The sequence below is a fragment of the Hoplias malabaricus genome, chromosome 14 (assembly GCF_029633855.1).
Source record: "Hoplias malabaricus isolate fHopMal1 chromosome 14, fHopMal1.hap1, whole genome shotgun sequence".
NCBI classification, from domain to species: Eukaryota; Metazoa; Chordata; class Actinopteri; order Characiformes; family Erythrinidae; genus Hoplias; species Hoplias malabaricus.
Genome location: NC_089813.1, coordinates 12692135 through 12712870, shown reverse-complemented (window position 1 = coordinate 12712870; position 20736 = coordinate 12692135). Strand labels below are relative to the sequence as shown.

Sequence of the window (20736 nt, the reverse complement as noted above, 5' to 3'; positions counted from 1 at the left end):
TATTAAATATTACATTGAAAATTAAACACCGAATTCACTATATTTTAATCTTATAAAATAAAACTCAGAAGTATACTTTTGGATACATTATTATCCCAAAGAACAAAACAAATTGATGCATCTTATTGCAATACATTTTCCTTAAACTCATAATGAATGCACTGATGAATGAAATTTTCTTGCTTGCCATTTTAAAACCCAGGAATTTAGAAGTGCAAACACACACACACACACACACACACAAAAAACACTTTAAATCTTATTAATATGCATGACTAATAAATAGATATATTTAAATGAAATGCTCAGGACCGGTAACCTGGCTGTCTTAATTCTGAATTTACAGTTTTCAAGCAGAAATCCTTGGCCAATGGCGTTCATGTTTTCTCATGATACGTATTGTACCTTATAAAAACAACGAGGTGTATTAAACGTTTAAAATAAGTCTGATTTGAGAGAGTTTACACTTGTCCTGAGAGTTGTAATCTGTGAATGGAGCCCTAACGTTAGATGGCGGTATGTTTCTTGTCGTCTCTTCTGTTGTGACTGGGAAGCACTTCTGGAGATAGGGGTTGGGGGGGGGCTATTTTTCCGGTGGTTTAAAAACGCGCCGAAGTACGTTTCAGGTGGGTGGATTATTTTGTTATTTCTACAACCTGAGACAGGTTTGCCTCGAGTCGGTTTACTGACATGTTTACTGGTGGTTTGTGAACTGTGTCTGAGGAGAATTTTCCAGAAACGGAGCGACGCTTCGGTGTTTTATTCCCAACAAACTCTGCTAACGGCTAACGGGCAGCGGCTTAAACACGTTTACTAGCGTGTCGCCAGAGAGATTACGAGTTAAACACTGTCCTTTCCGTTACTTTACATCGGTTTGTTCAAGAAACACGCGGTTAGTGGTGGGTAACGTCCGCTAACGTTTGGGTACAATGTTGTACTTAATGTTTTTGATTCAGTTTACATCAACTAATGCTCCCTCGCTAGCCGTCTGTTTCACCTAACGTTACCTCAAGTGGGACCAGTTATAAACAAGTTTGGTTAAAGTGGATTTTTGACTCTATGAATCCTGAAAATGTATTATATAAGGTGTTGGTTCAAAGTGTTTAATTTTGAAAGTGAACTTGAACGTAGCACTAACTGACTCCGAGCTCTTCACAATAGTTCGCTATAGCTACCATACAACTGGGACCTTGCTAACATTGTCCAGGGGGAAAAAATAAATTTATAGTATTAGTAGTAGAGTAAGTTTGTGGGGGATTTTCCTCAACACGTTGTAAATGTACGTTATTTCTCTGCCATTAGTTCATTTTATTGAGGTAAAGACCTGTTATTGAACATCTTTGCCTTAGACAACGTTCATAGTTCATTTTTATGGCAAATTCCTATAGGATAACATTAGTAAATGCTTCTTCAAGTGTGTAGTTCCTGTTTTTTATTTTTATTTATTTATTTATTTTTTCTAGTTTTGTTTCCCTCTGAATCAAAGCATTTCACGTCAAACCATAGGAGATCATTTAGAATTTTGAACATCTGCTGAATTTTTTTTTTCACCTTGTTAACATGTCCTAGAACATTTGATGAGTGAAATAAGCAGTCCCAAAATCATTCAAAAGACATCCTCTAACATGAAATTTCAGATAGCCAGGGTTTGCTTGTTTTTTTGGTTATGCTCCTAAAGAACTAATTCCATCAATTTGGCAGGGCTTTATCGCTGCAGGCTGGGAGTGATGGAGGATTAGAAATAGACGAGGGCTAACTGCATATGCATGGATCAGCGAGTACTAAATTAAGAAAAATATATACATCTTATCCAACATTAGGCAGTATTTACTTCTTTAAAGACATCTCTAATGAAAAAAGTTGTTTACCTTGTTGATATGTCCATATGGCATTTTATTTATACAATATTTAAACACATCCTGCACCCAGTGCCATGCCTGAGTATTTTCACTTTGAAACCAGTCGACTGGTTTCCATACAGTCGACTAAATTTAGAGCCGGTGAATCAGGTCATTGACATGCATATGTTGGAAGAAGACAAAATGTGGATTTGAATCCTATTGTATTGAAAATAACTTTGAAATATGTCATTTTGATGATCAGAGATCATCAAACCCTTTTTAAGGGTTCCTGGAAAGATGGGATAGTGTTACTCTTTGATGAATGATGGTTGGATTACTTTTGGTTATGTTGGTTTTTAAGGGTGGAAAAAATGCATGACTACGTATGTAACTTACTGTTTCATCCGTCCAAGGGAAACAAACAGTTGAGTAATTATAACAACATTCTTTTATTGCATTACCAGTTCCAAATTGACTGTTTCCTATTTACTGAGAATTTAAAGAAAAGTGGAACTGTAATAGGTGTAATTACAGGTTTATTATTTTAGGATAGAGAAGGTAAGGTAAACGTCAGGCAGAGGATATAAAGGAATTGGTCACGTCCTTTTTGGTGCGATTGACTATACATATTTGCTGAAAGGTGTTTCTTCGTGGTAGATGTTTGCCTGTTGTTTATTGCTCGTCTTACAGTAGGTGGTGACTTGGAGCTGATGGGGGACGAAAAAGAGACTTGGAAAGTTAAAACACTTGATGAGATTTTGCAAGAGAAGAAGCGCAGACGAGAGCTTGAGGAGAAGACTGACCCCAAGCGCCTGAAAAACGTAGGTTACATTTGATCTCTATTAAAGTTTTGGTTATTTGTAAGTTACCACAAAGATTTAAAGCTTATCTTGTCGTATTTCTAATGCTTTCAGAAAGATAACCTGACTATTGCTAAACGAAAATGCTGTACTTTCCCAGTATGGTTTTGCATTCTGAGTTGATCAGCTGTGTATTAATGTGGACAAGTCTTAGCTGAATTTTTGTGAATTTCCATTAAAATATCAGCTAGAAACGGAAGTGTTTCAAAATTGTTCGTTTAAACTGATTTTGTTTGGTTGTCTATTAGAAATCTTCAGTTTTACTTGTTTCCTTCTACAGACCCAAAACACATTATTAGGCCAAATTGTGTAAAATGGTCCTCTGGTGTAAACGGTGAGAGTGGGATATCTAGGGCCCTGTCCAGGGTTTGGTTTTTATCCACTTTGGTTTTGTTAGTGAGTTGCAGTGAGAGTTATTTTTGTCTAGTTTATCTTCTTGCTCATTCTTGAATATTGGAAATGCTACTACTTCTACAGTTTTCAGGATGTGGTTGGCAATCCATCTCTTACAAGTCTGTCCTGATCTGAAATAGTGTGTCTATATACAGTAGTTGGATTAGTGTAGTAGTATTCAAAGATAACCTTTGAGACAAAACACACCCAAGGTTACTTTTAAATGTCTATGTAAACATTTGACCAAAAAATTAAACTGCAGACACTGGGACTCTTGTCAAATCAGACCGAATTGCAGGTTCGTAGATCCTGTGTCTAAATGCTTTTGAGTTTCAGTTTGTGTCAAAAGCGTCTGTCTGTTACAGTCGTCATTAAAAGGTGCAGGAGCTGCACTCTCCACTTCTGTTTCTTATTCGTTTTTATTTTTGCCATGTTTAATCACTGCGCTCATTTATTGGAGAAGCAACATATTGGAGTCTTGGCAAATGCAAGTCTGTTTTTTATAATGTGTGGACCAGAACGTCAAAGCACTCACTTCACAGATTTAGTCAGCTGCCAACGAGTTGTAAATGCTTCTCCAGCTCTCCAGAATAATCTGTGTTTCCCATCCTCATATCTATATATATATTTTCCGGAACTTTGTAGAACGTCTCAGCTTTTTGTGCTTGTGTGGGATAATGGGAAGTTTTGAGTGCTATGTTGGATTGGTTAGGTTTGCATAACCATCTTTTTCTGATTATGAGCAGTTTTACTGATTACCTTATTTCATTTTTTGCATAGACAGATGATCGGGATTCCAAACGGGACACTCCGGAGGAAGGAGAGCTACGGGACCACAGAATGGAAATAACAATACGTAACTCTCCATACATGCGGGAGGACTCAACTGAAGACAGGTATGGAAGCATAAGCCTTTTTCTTCCGCACGCTGTGCTTTTTCATATCCTCATTTTTACAAGTACAACCTAGGGATAAACCTGGATTCTGAATTTATGGATTTTTGGATTCTTGGTGATCTTAGAATTTGTTCACTTAATCTGGTATTTAATTAAGACATATTTGAAAAAAAAAATATTGGTAATTTGGAGCTTAAATTAAATAATTTTCTTTTTTTGTGATCTAGTACAACAGAGAGGGGTGTTTTTGTGACATTAAGATATAACTTTCTAGGCCTAATTATAGTATATTAGGTCACATACAATTGTATCTAAAAGATATTTTGAGTAATACAAAACTAAAGGATACACAAAGGCAAAAAATACTGGTTGGTGGGCAGTAATGCTGCTTGCTGCAGAGTAAATGTGGTACTTTGAAAAGCATCTGTCAGAGTTTTACATTTTTTGAAAGGTACATTATTAGTGAAATTTCTGCCCAAATTAGTTAAGTGCCATAATTATCTATAGTTATCTGCAATAACTATACACCATTGTCATGCAATGTTGATCCCTCATACATGAGGCCTGTGTTTAATATCTAACAGAAAGTAGGTTAACATATGCTCTTATTGTCAGACAATACACTTAACAGGACCGGCTGAATTTTTTTTCCAGAGGTGAAGAAGATGAATCCCTTGCTATAAAGCCCCCACAACAGATGGCGAGAAAAGACAAGTCATATCATAGGAAAGACGAGAAGCGGAAGGATAAGAGAAGACACCGAAGCCACTCCACAGAAGGAGGTAAGATCTGACACTGACCAGTCACCTTCCTGTTAGCTTTTACACACAGCTTTTTCTTCAGTGGTGTAACTAATAAATCATCTCTCCAAAGCTGGAAAACATATGCGTGCAAAAGACAAAGAGAAAGAAAGAGAGAATGAAAGGCGGAAGAGACAGTGGCAAGAGGACAACAAGGCCCGCAGAGACTATGAAAGACAGAAACGACGGGATCAGGCCAGGGCCCACTCCCGCAGAGAGAGGTGATTTCAGAAGCACGCACACACACACTTCTGCTAAGATGTCCTATTAGTGTCTTTTGTAGGTGTTTTAGAATGCAGATTTTTATTGTTGTTGTGTAACAGCACACACTTTTTGTAACTGATTAATGTATATATATAATTTTTTTTAGCACTGTGGTTTTAATTAAAATATCTTAACAGGAACTTCTTGGCTTGACTCTTGCCTTCAGGCGGGTGCTGTAATATGGAAGTAGATATTTGTCTGGAGAATTTGACCTTATACTTGCTCTGTGTACTGAAGCAGTATTTCTCAACCCAGTGCTTGGGGCCCATCAAATGGTTCCACTTTTTTGCTCTAACCCAAGTGTGTTACCTAAGGACTGGAATGAGAAGCGCCATAGAATAATGTTTGCAAAAACCTGAAGGAAGAACTTACAAAAGTACAACCTGGTGAATAACGACATGCTCCACACAGTATACTTTTATGTCACATCATAATTTAGATCTTTGATAAATTACTACTTTTTGTATCAAGAAGTATACTTTGAGGAATAGTAATGGGCTTCATGGCAGAAATATTTTATTGAGAAACAGACACAATAGCTAGGCCACATATAGAAACTGCCATCAACAACCCTAGGTAGAATAACAATAGGCACATTATAGTATCAAATTACCCACGTCTACCTGTATGTTCCTTAATATTGGAAGATGAGTGTGTTTTATAAATGTTCGGTTTGTTTTAGTTTTTCCTGTATTTGACAGTTTAAAAATGGTGATAAATTTTTAGTTTAACTGGTGCCTCAGAGTAATGAGCCATTCAGTATTTTAAAGTGAGTGGGAATCCTTGCTTGACTGAGCAGCCAAGGCTAGGCCTGGCTGATACTAACCCTGCCTATGTGAATGTTTGGGGCTGGTGGAGATCTGCTGATCGGCTTCCCCCGTTTCCCCCGGCCTGCAGGGACCGGCTTGAGCAGCTAGAGCGGCAACGGGAGCGGGAGAGGAAGCTCCGTGAGCAGCAGCAGAAAGAACAACGAGAGCAGCGTGAGCAAAAAGAGAGAGAAAGAAGGGCTGAAGAGCGACGCAAAGAACGGGACACACGCCGAGAAGGTGTGTTGACGTCTGCTTTGGAGGACTGCTATGAGACTTTTAGAAATTTTACTTAATGTTTTATGACCAACACTGATTTAAGGAGAAGAGTTCTCTTGAATTCTTGTTGCGCTTTGGTAGTACAGTCATCTTGGGTGTCATTTATTGTTGGAAGGCTGGGTTTGAATTTCCATCTTGTTGCATTGAATAATCTCAACCCAAAAGCCCCAGGCTAGTGTGAAAACCACATTGAGCTATTTGAGGACTGGTTGTTAGATGAGGTAGAGCACTGTAATGTCACAGCTGCACACAGCTTCACATTACCTTAAATATGTTAGTTAATATCTATGTAAAGGTCTGTCTGTGGCACCCATGTCGTAACTCAGTCATTTGTGTTGTTCCTCTCAGAAATATATAGTTCTACCAGTAGTACTTTTGTAGAGGCAGTACACCTCATTGAACTGGCCTGTAACTCACTCACACACTCATGTTTAACAAAACACTGCAAGTGGAACTGTTCAATTCTTTGCGTCAATGATTCAAAGTGTTCTTTTTGTCTCAGTAGGACCTCCTTCTCATCACCGTGGAGGTGCCACAGAGGAGTACGGAGACAAGGTTAAGCCTAGGCACCGAAGTCGTAGCCGGAGCCCTGTTCGCCAGCAGAGAGAACAAAGACCAGAGAGTAGCGAGCAGTGCCGTCCAGGTGAGTCCATCATAGCTGACTGTTATAAAGTATTCCATTAGTAGATGTACAAGATGAATAGTAAATATGATTAGTTAAAATTAATGAGTTAAAGTTAGTTTTGTTACTAAGACTGGATACAACTTCAAATATAATTTTTTTTTTTTTTTTTTTTTTTTTTTTTTTTTTTTAATACAAAATAATTTTATTTTGGTCAGATGACGTTTCAGTTTCCATTGAATTAGATTCAGATTATAGTATAGCACATTCAGCTTTTGCTTTTGGGCATCATAGCTTGTTTGTGTGTTATCAGCATGTCACTGGACATTGACTGAGTAAGGGTCAGGTATCACACAAGCATGAGTAGTAGGTTCAGTCCCTAATGTGCATTGATAATATGTGAGGGATCTATAGAGCTCTCATTTATTGTAACAAGAACTAAAAAAAAATTACTGCTCTTACTGTAAATTCAAGGGCTGTTGACATTTAAAATACTATGCTCACTCAAGAACTATTTATATACTGGAGGTTTTAAGCTTAAATGGGACAATTAAGTGTGTGTCAGTAACCTTGGGAATCATTTGCCAACCTTATGATTGCCATTAGACCTGCATTTTCTTATGCTTAATTTATTAAAAAATTATTAATAAAATATACTTGCTACTGCATAACCTGACTATAATCAGAGGCCTTTATGCAGGAGCTCTAAATCTGCAATACATTTCGTCTTGGCCATTTTAATGCTGTTTCTTTTTGAGAAGATCCTGTATTCTTAGAACTGCAATGCAATAACGTTATATATTTATATTATTAAGTTACATCATTGATTACATCATTGCAGAGGGATTCAGGCAACATAGTTTCCATGCTGGGTCTTGGATCCAAATAAACTCTACATCTTGGTTTTATGTGCCTTCAGACAGACTCCTTTCACACACTTCTTGATTGTAGAAGACCAACATTGAATTTTTAGCATATTATATTAAATGACTGTTATTGTGTGTTTAGTATTAACTTATACTCCAGTGATATGCAGACCTGATAATTTTGTTACCAGATTATTTTAAAATCATTACAACATTTTCTTGATATAAACAATGTGGTAAATACCTTCATCTGACACTTTAATTAACCACATACAGTGGATTTAAAAGGTCCACACAGCCCTGTCTAATTGACAGATTTTTATGCTGTAAAAATTAGACCTATATAAATAATTTCAGGTTTATTTCCACCCTAATTCAACAATGTGTAATCCATTAGAGGGGAACAACAATAAAAAATAAAAGTAGTTGAATTAGTGTGCACACCCTCCTTTAATTGGGTATGTGTCTGTGTTCAGAATTAGCCAATCACATTCAAACTCAAATAGTACACAGCTGATATCAATAACACAATGCTTAATCCTATATTTAGTTCAGCTGTTCTAGTTAGATTTTCTTGATTAAAGCCCTATTCGCACAGGATTAATTTTATATGGGGAGCTGGGGTAATAAACTTATTCCACAAGACGTCAGTAGTGTTTATGGTGGATTCGCACTGGGTGAAAATAACAGATGTCACGGGCTACTCGATTCAGGCACTGCTGCCATAGTGTGTAGCTACTGGAGTTTTTAGATCTGTTCTGAGATTAGCCCTCCCACCAAAAGCATACGGCTTTGTCTTCTAGTCCCCCGTATCAGATAATAGACGAGAAGGTGACAAGAAACTTTACTAATCCTTCACACAGTTTTTTTGTTTGTTTGTTTATTTTTATTATTTTTTTTTAACCGATATTATTAACTGTTTAATGGTAACAACACACATTTATAACACATTCATATATGGAGACTACTAGTCGTTTTGTGGATTTGAGTGTGGTGCGTTGTTCAGCCGCAGAGCTTTTTCTTAAATTGTGTATTTCATATCTAAACGCCTCCTTTAGCTTGAGAAAACCCATGAAAAACTCATTTTCTTTGGGATATGATGCAGTATAACCCACACTTCAGTTTGGACGGGATTGATATAACCTGGGGTCATTTTTATCGCTTGATTTACAGTAGGTAAAAGGTTTAGTCTGAAATAGTCTATTTGGACAGGATTAAGACTATTAAAACTATTACCAGGTAATAATTATTTTACCCCCACATCCACAGGTAAAACTAATCCCATTTGAATAGGGCTTTAGGTGCACCTTACTGCAAGAGCCATGCACTGCAGTGATCTTAGTTTGTCATCAACAAGTGGATCAAATATGGTGCAGCAGTGGTTTTTACCAAGAACTGAAGGATAAAAGTTTTGCAATGGCCCATAAAGAGTCCAGATTTAAATCCAATTGGAAATCTATGGGATGACCTGAGAAGGGCTGTGCACAGGAGCTAGCCTTGCAATCTGTCAGATTTGGAGCACTTTTACAAGATAGAGTTGTTAAAGATTTCCAAGTTAAGAGATTTATTTTTATATTCAGATTTTAAGATTTCAGTTTATTTTGCAGTTGATTTGCACAGATTGTTACATTGGAGGTGGAATTATATATGAAATTATTGATATCCTACTTTTTACACCACCAAAAAGTGGTGTTTTAAAAGCTCATTTATATTTCTTACATTGATGCATCCTTTACATTGCATGCATCCCAACATGGCGAGGGTGGACGAAATGGGGTTAGCGTATTGTTACTTGCTATTAAAAAGATGAGAGGCAGTGGTGTAAAACGGCAATGATCTGAGAGGCTAATGGATACTTCATGACATGGGTAGAGAATTCTTTTCACTTATTTTACCAAAGTTGTTTTTTTACACGAACGGTCTTCTCCACTGCCTCTATGGTTTCCAGTGATACTGCTCTGTTCCGTCCGTATTCGGAAGCTTTCCAAGAATGTGCACAAATACGGAAAAAATGAACGCAGCGTATGGACAGAAGGTTCCTTTTGTATCTGTATCCATATTTAATTTTGCGCATAAATGAGCCTTAATTATGAAGGGGGAAATGTATATGTCCATTGTAAATAAAAAAAAATTCATTTTTATAAATATTAGCCTTTGTTCTTATGAGAAAAGTCAAACAAATATGCTCCTGTCTTTTGGCTTTTAATGTGACATTGGATCTTACAGTAGCCAGTAGTGTTGGCAAACTCTTTTATGGCAAGTTCGTTCGTGCTGACAGTATCACGTGTGTGTTAATTAGATTACTAAAATAAAATCCAATATTTATAAATATTGCAAAAATTTTACTTTGCACTTTTGGATGAAACAGTGCTGTTCACATTAAAGCGAGTAGGTGAGTATAATCAGTGCATATTTAGAAGTCTTCTATTAATACATGCCGAGTTATTTCCACACTGTGAAATGAAGTTCAGCCAGAGTTTTTCCTACAAGTCTTAATAGCCCAGTCTAGCCCAGCTTGTGTGGTAATAAGAGACTTTTAGTGGCGTGTGCTAGCCATTACTGTTCCCTCACTGGCGGGGTATGTCCTGTGGTCTGCAGCCCAGAGGCTATTATATCACCCAGTTTCCTTCACGTTGTGGGTTTTTTTTTTTTTTTTTTTTAATGTATTTATTTATTTAATTTTTATATTTGCAAGGTTACTGTAAAAGATAAGCACATATTTATCTATCCTTACAGACATTGAGACTATTCTGTAATGAAAAGCATAGTGTTCATTTTTTAAGATGAAGCTTGATTTTTCTCCCCCCCAGTAAAAGAAGAGAAGTCAGAGATTAGAGACTTGCTCGCCGATCTTCAAGATATCAGTGACAGTGAGAGAAAGACAAGTACAGCAGAGTCCTCGATAGGTAAGAACCAAACAGTCACTCAACTTCCTAAACAATACCCCAAAAACAGTTTTTTTTTTAAGTTGTGGGAAATTCAATTTTAAGGCGGCTATTGCTATGTGGTACGATTATATGAACAATAAGTGGGTTCATACTTCTGCAGATATCCATGTAAACATCTGTCTTCTGATTCAGAGAAGGGAATAACTTGTAAATGTAGCCCACAGAATCTCAGATGCACTAAAATGGTGTCCTCCAAAACCTCATGTGAAAATGAGTGAACTTTGTATTGTGTGGCTCTGCGGTGCAGCTGTGCATCATGTAAATTCTGATTAACTATGATATCCGAACAATTTGCTGCCTGCACTAGCGTGAAAAGTACAGCATTACACTCGTGCATGTGATTCTAAATGACAAAACTAAATGCTAAAAAAATTAATTTTGTCCTTGTACAGCATTTGTGATATGATGCATTGTGTAATTAAGGTTCAGGTTCTGCATCAGAGGATGACGATGATGAAGACGAAGAAGAGTCAAGCAGCCAGAGTGAAGGAGATGAAGAGGGAGAGTCAGGCTCAGAATCAGGTTCTGATCAGAGTGCAGGTTAGAGTGCTTCCATCTACTCTCTAAATCACATAGTGTTGTCAGAGGTATCCAGAAACAGAAAGGAACAAAAATTCTTCAGCAGAAATGGCCTCTGACAAAGGACTAGCCATGATAACGTTAGTTCTTAATGATATTATGAACTTGGTTTGCCTTTCCTCTGAATGTTTGTTTCTGTCAGATATGCTGGTGCTATAGGGCAACCTCTGATGCACATTGTGCCATGTTGCACATTTTAAGGAGCACGTGCTATATAATCTCAATATAAATGCATTGGCTGATGTGATGTTGCTCAGTTCATTCAAATCCCAGAAGAACTGCAGGAATGAGGCAAAAACTCCATAATAACTGATTTTAGAAGTCATTTCGGACCTGCGACCACCTACATTTTGGAAATCTGTAGAAGGTTTCCAGGCCTGCCTATTCATCATTCAGAATAGAGATTCTTGCTTGAAAGTCAAGTATAGTCCAGGAATATGCTTTAATATATGTCTGGAAAAACCCATAGTGTGGACTTACATTAAATAGTCCCAGTTAGGCAGCACACAATCAGTTTTACAGTCTTTTCCATTTAAATTTGGCAACAAAGTCAGTTAATTGATATAACAGTCTAGGTTTATCTATTCAAATGGTGCCAAGGGAAACCAAAATGTATACAAAGTGTCAGGCTACTGTTTTTCATTTAATTTTCCAAGTCTAGTTATTGTATCTTAATTGGGTCCTGTCTATAGTTCTTCCACCATGCTAAAATAGATGAATAATAATAGATGATACATGGAGAGTTGCATTTGAACAAAAGTGAAAACTGATCTGGTTAATAGTTAGCTTTTTCCCTTCTGTAGATGATGTTAGTGATGAGGAGCAATCAGAAGGGGAGGAAGAGGAAAGAGAAAATGGAAACCACATTCCTGCTGGTGAGAAAGCTCTTGCACATGTAAAGTTTTACTATTAATTTTAAACCCATAGTTGAGCCTTTATGCAATATAAAGAAGTAGAGAAACATAATGAAGTAAGAAAGACAAAGTGCAAATAAATAAGATTTATTTATCTACTTTGCCATTTTATGAGCAGGAACAAATACGTAGAATAAAAAGTCATCTAAAAGAAGAGTTATAAAATGAATTATGACCAAAATAGACCATGTTTCAACATGTGCAACATCTCTCCCCATTGTAGTTTGCCGCTTTCCAGCTGCTTTATTTTGAGCTAGAACAATTTGTCCGTACCATTTTTACATAATCCAGACATTCTGGTTTTTGCTGATGCATAAAAATATTGTTTTGTCTTAGTGAGCTAAAAAAGAATGGTATGCTATTCTTACAAGAATCCAATGTGTACACAAGTACCCTGACTGTTGTTAATAATCTAGTCATGCTGTGCTCCGTATTGTTTAAATTATTTTCTTAGTGAACCTTTTTTTTCTCTTCAGTCCCAGAGTCACGCTTTGATCATGACTCAGAGGACAGTGGTGAGGAAGAAGAGGGAGAGGAAGGAGAAGATGGGGGAGATGGAACCCCCTTGTCTCATTCTCAATCTGCCACACCAGAAGAAAACTATATCCCAGACTCACCTCCTGTGTCACCTGTAGAACTGAAGAAAGAACTGCCCAAATATCTCCCAGCTTTACAGGTACACAGCAAGGCAATTACCCCCTCGAAAATGTAAATGTTGACATAGGTTTCAGCACTTACGCTTTTCTTTCAACTTCATCTATTGTTCATGTCAAAACAGCTTACTTTGCTGCTCTTAAGTTATAATTTAAGAACTAATAGTTGAAACAATCAGCAAAGTTCACAGATAAAAAGTACAGGCTGGTGTCACGTTTGATTTGTCTATAGCTGGAGCACTGTGTTGTTTAAAATATAATGTGCAGCCAGTGAGTGCATTCCATCATCTCAAACAGCAGGAGTCTAGAGTCAGTGTTGGCTACAGAAACCCTAGAACCATGTGTCAGTAAATGAAAGTCATGAAGCATAACCAAACAACAGCACGGCTTTAAAATTATGTGAAATTTATGAAGAGTGGGCCATGTGAACAGTTCATTCAATTTAAAGAGAAAGAGGGTAAAAGTTTAGGAAATAATGGAGCTATTCATCTCAATTGGGTATGCTGTATTTTATGCTGTGTGGTGAACAACTCTGTTTTTATTAAGGCACGTTGCTGTTTTACTTAATTTGGCCAAATATAGGTATATTTATTTTATGATTATATATTGCATACATAAGAATATTATTTGCTGAGATGGCTAGCCTGCTTACACATCGCCCATACAGATCAGTGTTCCACAGCCAATCCATTCATTCATTCATTCATTATCTGTAACTGCTTATCCAGTTCAGGGTCGCGGTGGGTCCAGAGCCTACCTGGAATCATTGGGCGCAAGGCGGGAATACACCCTGGAGGGGGCGTCAGTCCTTCACAGGGCAACACAGAGACACACACACACACATTCACTCATACACTCACACCTACGGACACTTTTGAATCATCAATCCACCTACCAACGTCTGTTTTTGGACTGTGGGAGGAAACCGGAGCACCCAGAGGAAACCCACGCGGACACTGGGAGAACACACCAACTCCTCACAGACAGTCACCCGGAGCGGGAATCGAATCCACAACCTCCAGGCCCCCAATATTTACAGTTTTGGTGTCATCACTTTGTAGCCAACCAATGCATCAAGCACTATCACACATCCATGAAAAACTGATTTTGTGCACATGATACAAACACTTGCATACAGACTATCATGTCAGTGTCTGTCACCATGTATTACATTTGCATATGCTATATGTAACTAAATTACCTTTCTGTTTTCAGGGCTGTCGGAGTGTGGAGGAATTCCAGTGTTTGAACCGTATAGAAGAAGGCACATATGGTGTGGTCTACAGAGCCAAGGACAAAAAGACAGATGAAATTGTGGCCCTCAAAAGGTTAAAGATGGAGAAAGAGAAGGAGGGATTTCCAATTACATCTCTTCGTGAGATCAACACTATCCTGAAGGCCCAGCATCCCAACATTGTTACTGTCAGGGTGAGTTATTTCAGCACTGAGGGGGTTTATTTTATTGTTTAATTTTTCCCAATTAAAAAATTTTTTTAAATCCCTGATTTAAAAACTGAATACCCAATGAAGGGATGTGTGAATATTCTGGGCCAGCCCTAGTCTTGGTTTAATTTTCTATAGAGGGTATAGAGCTGTTTGAACAAAAATGTTCAATCTTCTGCATAGGAATATGTGTTACTCAGTGATTTAACATGTATTTTCCTGTAAGTGAATGTCCTGCGCTGAGGTACAGGAGTAAGACTGTATAGTTATGAGTGTAATGTTGGTTAATTAACCATGTCATTCTTAACCATCATTCTTGTAGGAGATAGTTGTGGGTAGCAATATGGATAAGATCTACATAGTGATGAACTATGTAGAGCATGACTTGAAGAGCCTAATGGAGACCATGAAACAGCCCTTCCTTCCAGGTAGTGTGCAAATGGACATAATTTTTGTTGTTGTTCTTGCAAAATTTTTAATGGGTTCTTCTCTTTCAAAATAATGTGCAGGATAATTTACAAATAATCTGTTAACCGTTGTCACATATGTTTTTTCATTCCTTTAGGTGAAGTGAAGACACTGATGATTCAGCTGTTGAGAGGAGTTCGTCATCTCCACGACAACTGGATTCTACATCGTGACCTCAAGACCTCTAACCTGTTACTCAGCCACAAAGGCATTTTAAAGGTGTCTGTTTTGTTCTGACAGAAAACAGATTTAGAATCTTCTCATTCAAATGGCCATTCATGAATATGAGGATATACTAGACTACATAAGTAATTTATATGGTAATACATCATCAGTAAAACATTCATGACGGGTCTATGTGTGTCAAATCTCTGGCATTTAGCCTTACATGTTGTACTCATTTGGGTTTCAGAGTCAAAACTGAGTCCTTATCTAGCAGGTCTTTTCGGTATATTCAGAGTATAAACAGTATTTCCTTTTAAACATGGTTTTGTGTGAAATCTGAATTGCTTTTGTAAGGTTTAGGTGTTTCACTGTTTACATGAATTTGCCTAAAGGCAAAAGATAAACATATACAGTTAAACTGTTATTTATGTCAGCTGCATTTAAGAGTTGTGAAAATGAGCAGTTGTGGAAAATGATTGCAAAACCTTGTTGTGAATTTGTGATTATATTCAGTCTGGTTACTGTCTCCTTCAGATTGGAGATTTTGGACTGGCACGAGAGTATGGCTCTCCCCTAAAACCCTACACACCAGTGGTGGTCACTCTGTGGTACCGTAGCCCGGAACTGCTTTTGGGGGCAAAGGTTAGTGACTGTAATAATTCTGAGCCATGCACTACTGAAAGTTTAAACTCACTGTCGTAATCTTGGTTATCCGGAATATTTCATGAAAGCCTACTTTAACTTAGGAATTTTAGTGTTTCGTTTTTTTCTTGACAGGAATACTCCACAGCTGTTGACATGTGGTCAGTGGGCTGCATATTTGGCGAACTGCTCACCCAAAAACCACTCTTCCCCGGCAAGTCGGAGATTGACCAAATCAACAAAATATTTAAGGTAGTTTGAGTTTATACAGAAAAGATACACTTGTGGTTTGAGTGGAGAAAACCACATTTTGTATACTGTCCAGCCTTGGTAATAGTGCAGTCAGTTTTCCTTTTCATTGTCTTTACATGGTATTAATCATTTGAAATGAAATCTTTTGAACAAAAAAAATTATCGTTTTGATATCTGACCACGGGACACACATTTTATAAAGATCCCCCATTCCTGTAAACACAAACCAGTTTTTGTACTTTTATCATGCCAATGCCTGCTACCAAACACAGCCCAGTTAGAGGAGCTGTCAAATGTAGCTTTGGTTTTGTTCTCTGAGATTTAGTGTACTATTAAAATATTTGATGAGTGTTTGGTTAGCCTTTGCCAGAACCTTTCCCCAAACCCTCTCAAAGCCATTTGTGTGTTATATGCACGATTGTTTTTGAATAATTTTTTCCTCTATTGCAGGACCTAGGCTCTCCCAGCGAGAAAATTTGGCCAGGGTACAATGAGCTGCCTGCAGTTAAGAAGATGACTTTTACAGAGTACCCCTACAACAACTTGCGCAAGCGCTTTGGAGCACTGCTGTCGGACCAGGGCTTTGACCTCATGAACAAGTAAATTTTCAGTTCCTTGTGCCATTTTGAATATGTAGAGGAAGGAGAGAGGGGCACTCTTCAGCAGGGTATTGTTTGGCTGATATATCTAATATAGAATATCTGTGAACTTTCATCCAAATTAGATAGTCATAGCCAGGATGTTCACATGAGCTTTGTGCAACAGGCATCAGCTCTCTTTATTGTCGGATCAGTTCAAACAAGAATGCTATTACTGGAGTGTCTGTAATGCCTTGAATTATTGTATCTTTGAATTATCTATTGCCCTTTCATTCGCATATCACAGACTATGGAGAATTTTTCCATGTTTTTTTTTTTTTTTTTAAAGAATGTATGGCTGATTTCAGCATGAAAATCTCTAAATGATAACAGCTTGGCTTCAAATACCATGCATATGTGTGTCTGTGGCATATCCACATGGCATGCAGTCATACTGTATGTGAATATGATGAGGAATGATTTGTATTCTGGAGCAACAGGAGCATACTTTCTGCCCTTCTGTTAGATGCAGGGTGGAGAAAAATAGCTACATTAGTTATGCTTGATAGTTTGTGGAACATTTAGAATTGTGATTCTACATTAATGTAACCTAAAACGCCATCAGGTTTTCACAAAAATCCTAAAACTATAGGACGAGAACCAAACTAAACAATAGGCACAAAAATAATACACTTCATCATTTAGTAACTGAGAAAAAGCCAATCTGAGTGACAACAGTATATGAAACCCCTTGTGCAGCAATAAATGCAACTAAATGTTTCTGTTTACTGTGTATCAATCCTGGACATCAGCTTGGAGGAGTTTTAGCCCATTCCTCCAGTCTGAACAACTTTAGTCCTGGGATGTTGAGTTCTTTCCAGATTAACTACTCAATTCAGGTCCTTCTGTGACATTTCTTTTGGATTAGGTTTAGGACTTGTTAGAACCTACCTAGAATATCTTGTCTCCCAAGCATCATTGCTCTTGATATTCAGTTCACAAAAAGATGTCTTAATGGTTTCCTTCAAGAATTTCCTATGTTAATTGAGAATTCCTTGTTCCAACAATGTTACCACCATGTTTCACTAAAGGAATAAGTTTCTAATAAGAACCTTATTTCTTGCTTTGTCATCTCCCTAGATATAACACACAAGGACCCTAGGGTCATCAGCCCACTAAACATTTTTTAATAGCCTTAGCTGTACTATTTAGGTGAGCTTTCTCCTTGTGGACCTACCATGTGCACCATTGTTGTACAGTGTTCTCCTGAAGCTGGACACATGAACACTAATCAGTGTGAGAGAGGCCTTTGTTGCTTAGAAATAGGATCCTGTGTGACCTTCAGACACTGCTCTGGGAGTGAACTTTGTTGGTTGGCCTCTCTGCTACAGTGGTTTGTACACAATCTGTTGGGCTGTGGCTTGGATTCCAAACCCTTTAGCGATGGTTCTGTAACCTTTTCCAGTTTGATGAGAATCAGCAGTTCCTTTTCAGAGGTTGTCCTAAGAAATATTTGTTTGTGCTGTTTGAAAGGCTTCACAAACTTTTATGTACCACCGTACGTATAGTAGTCTTCACCCCTTACCACCCTTCATTCTTCCTTCAGTTAAATGTTGATTAAATGACTAACATTAACTTTATTTGTATTCTTCACAATATGCAAAGGCATCTTTTGCCACATCCTCATTTTTGCCATCAGACAACATTTTAGATTCACACATGCTGCCTAGAATAAATATCTTGCTAGTATATCTCCAGTATTTATCTCTCCCCTGAGCTAGCTCTTGACAGTTTTGGAAAATTAGGACATTTTTTCACATTCTAAACTGCTTTGTAAACATGCCAAGAAACTGCTGTTTATATTAGACCTTAGTATATTGATTTACACATGGTATAATTAGCCACTATCAAGTATGACTATTTAGATGAGAGATAACACTATATTTGCAGACTAAAACATGTAAATGAAACTTCTGTACTACCCCAATTTGAATCCATTTTGCAAGTAGTAGTGCTTTGTATTTTAATTATTTAATTTAAAAACAAACATAAATAGAAATCCTTCCAAGCCTGGCATTTGTAAATTTAATGATATAGAATAATTAACATTAAATGGATCAGACAAAATGTGAGCCAGATTTAAGGTTCAGGTTGACAGTGAAACCAAGGAGTAATTTAGGAGCTGGATAGAGTGGGTTGCCAGATTAAGAGACACATTAAAAAAAATGTATTGCCCAAACTACAAAACAAATACAACTAACCAAAACAGGTTAGTTGGTGAGTAAGGGGTTAAACTAAAAGAAAAAATAGTGTGTTAGCAGGTATGCATGAATTTATTGTTTTTGTCACTTTAATAAATCTACCTTCCCTCATGCACACAGATTCCTTACCTACTGTCCTGCCAAGCGGATCAGTGCTGACGAGGCCTTGAAGCATGAGTATTTCCGGGAAACTCCGCTCCCCATTGAGCCATCCATGTTCCCCACTTGGCCAGCAAAGAGTGAGCAACAGCGGGTGAAGAGGGGGACCAGCCCCCGACCCCCAGAGGGTGGTCTGGGCTATAGCCAGCTGGTAAGAAAAACCAAAGCTAACCTGCCAATGTTGTGCCTGGAAAGCTTGTTGTACATGTAGAATCAGAAACATCATTCTTTTACAGTGCTCTTTGGCTGCTTTCTATCAGTCAGTTAAGTAGGCCAGAGGTCGTGATGGTTTTAGTCCACTTAGAGCTTTAATGGCTAAATCTTGCAGCATGGGTTTGAAAGAGTATGGGGAAACAAACAAACAAAAATAAATACTATTAATTAATAATTTTTATGTATTTAATTATCATTCTTGGGTTTTATAAAGAGCTACTTAAAGAGCTACTTACTACTAAAGGTTTTGACATGACAATTGAGGCATGAATTCTATTCAGATATTTTAAGTAATCTAGATAGAACTTGTCTTGTTCTAATAGTCTTATCTCTTTTGCTTAACCTTTAACATATTTCCATGTCCATTTCAGGGGGATGATGATCTAAAAGACACTGGATTCCATCTAACTACAGCTAACCAAGGACTGTCCAAGTCTGGCCCAGGATTTAGTTTAAAATTCTGAGACCCTGACTCATCGCTATGCAGTTACCAGGCCAGAGCAAAGGGAATTCTTGCTGTCTTTGTGGCACTAATGCCAGGACTCTGTTGAAGAGATACTCATTAAAAAAGCAAGCCATGACCCTTTCTCTGAACCTTGCTGAGACACAGAATAGACTCTTGCAAACTGTTCTTCAGAGGGATGCAGAACACAGAGACTTCCTACTGCTTCAAGTTCACATTCCTCTCACAGTTAGAAGCAAGTGATAGCTCTTCTATTGAAAAAAAAAAAACCAAACCCAAATTGGGATTCTGACTTCAGATGTCAGTAAGTTTTATTGTTTTAATTTCCTTTGTTGATTTTGTAACATTCTTAGAGCACCTGATGTTCCTTCCGTCTTTATTTTTGTGTTGGTGCAGAGTTAAGGTCCAGTTTGTGTTGCATCAGAACCTCATGGATTTTGAATTCAAACCTGGTTTTATGCAACGGACGAGGGATTATTCACCTGTATTTCCTCCTAAAAAAGCTGGATTTATAACGGTATTTCTTTAATAACTTAGTGCACCAAAACTCACCAGAATCTGAGTGGTAGAGGTGACATTGCTGCGATAAATAAACAATTTGTAAGTCTATAACTACACTTGTAATTCTTAAGTCTGTAGGTATGACGCGTATATTTTTATTTATTTAAAAAAAAAAAAAACAGAAGGGAGGAATAAGGAAACTGAGTTTTAAAACAGAGACGACAAGAAAGACGGGGGAAGAAAGCCAACCAGCCTTGAAAGCAGCCCCAGCACCAGATGTCCAAAAATGATGTCATTCTTTGCACTGCACATACTCTGCAAAATCAAGAGGTCTTTGTCTCCCTTTTTCGTTTTAATAGAGAAGAAGCCACTCTGACTTCTCTAAACAATTTTCTCCATATTTGTCATAGACATGTTATGATTTGGGCATTTAAAATGAAATGAAGTTTTTCTCTCTCTTTTTTTTTTCTTTCTTTCTTTCTCCACCCCTTCGCAACATTATATAATTTCCCCAAGTCCTTGTTTCACAGTGGACTTCTGAAGTTTCCTTGGCTCTTTCACGCAACATCAGTCTGCTTGTATTTCCACTCACTAAATTGCTAGCGTGTCTTAAATCAACATGGTTGCCAATTAAATGTTGGAAACTTGCAGATTAGCTACTGTGATTTAGTTGGTTGACATCTGAAGTGCCACTTGCTGTCAACCTGAAGTAAATCTTTTAACGTGGTCTTTGCCAGATGGCATTGGTTAATAATTTCTGCATAGACTAGCATAAATAAAATAGATCAGAAACAAGAAGATTCAGAATGCTACATTCTGAAGATGCTCCTTGGCTCTGGCTAATCCTTAGGATTAAGATTTCAAGATGTA

The 20736-nt window shown here is 37.5% G+C and overlaps 1 protein-coding gene across 13 annotated transcripts; it reads left to right on the top strand.

The window, feature by feature from the left end:
* Window positions 1-500: 500 nt before the first annotated feature.
* cdk11b (cyclin dependent kinase 11B) lies at window positions 501-19993 on the top strand. 13 transcript variants are annotated; one of them, XM_066643738.1, is made up of 19 exons: window positions 501-516; window positions 2535-2662; window positions 3875-3990; window positions 4645-4772; window positions 4864-5011; window positions 5913-6100; window positions 6642-6782; window positions 10438-10533; window positions 10999-11115; window positions 11958-12029; window positions 12545-12744; window positions 13937-14149; window positions 14487-14592; window positions 14730-14851; window positions 15332-15439; window positions 15575-15691; window positions 16142-16290; window positions 18651-18840; window positions 19274-19993. In XM_066643738.1, exons 2-19 carry the CDS (start codon window positions 2552-2554, stop codon window positions 19364-19366), a joined length of 2415 nt encoding a protein of 804 aa, XP_066499835.1. In that variant the 5' UTR covers window positions 501-516; window positions 2535-2551; the 3' UTR covers window positions 19367-19993. The 13 variants fall into 13 exon arrangements, with proteins under 13 accessions (XP_066499835.1, XP_066499833.1, XP_066499828.1 ...); XM_066643736.1 differs by having other exon boundaries at window positions 2532-2662; XM_066643731.1 differs by having other exon boundaries at window positions 504-626.
* Window positions 19994-20736: the final 743 nt, after the last annotated feature.

What these genes read in the sequence shown, in the direction of transcription:
- cdk11b (XM_066643738.1), top strand. Translation starts at nt 2,552, where the DNA reads ATGGGGGACGAAAAAGAGACTTGGAAAGTTAAAACACTTGATGAGATT. An exon ending in GAGGACTCAACTGAAGACAG is followed by an intron (nt 3,991 to 4,644) that starts GTATGGAAGCAT and finishes TTTTTTTTCCAG; the next exon opens with AGGTGAAGAAGATGAATCCC. An exon ending in TACAGCAGAGTCCTCGATAG is followed by an intron (nt 10,534 to 10,998) that starts GTAAGAACCAAA and finishes TGTGTAATTAAG; the next exon opens with GTTCAGGTTCTGCATCAGAG.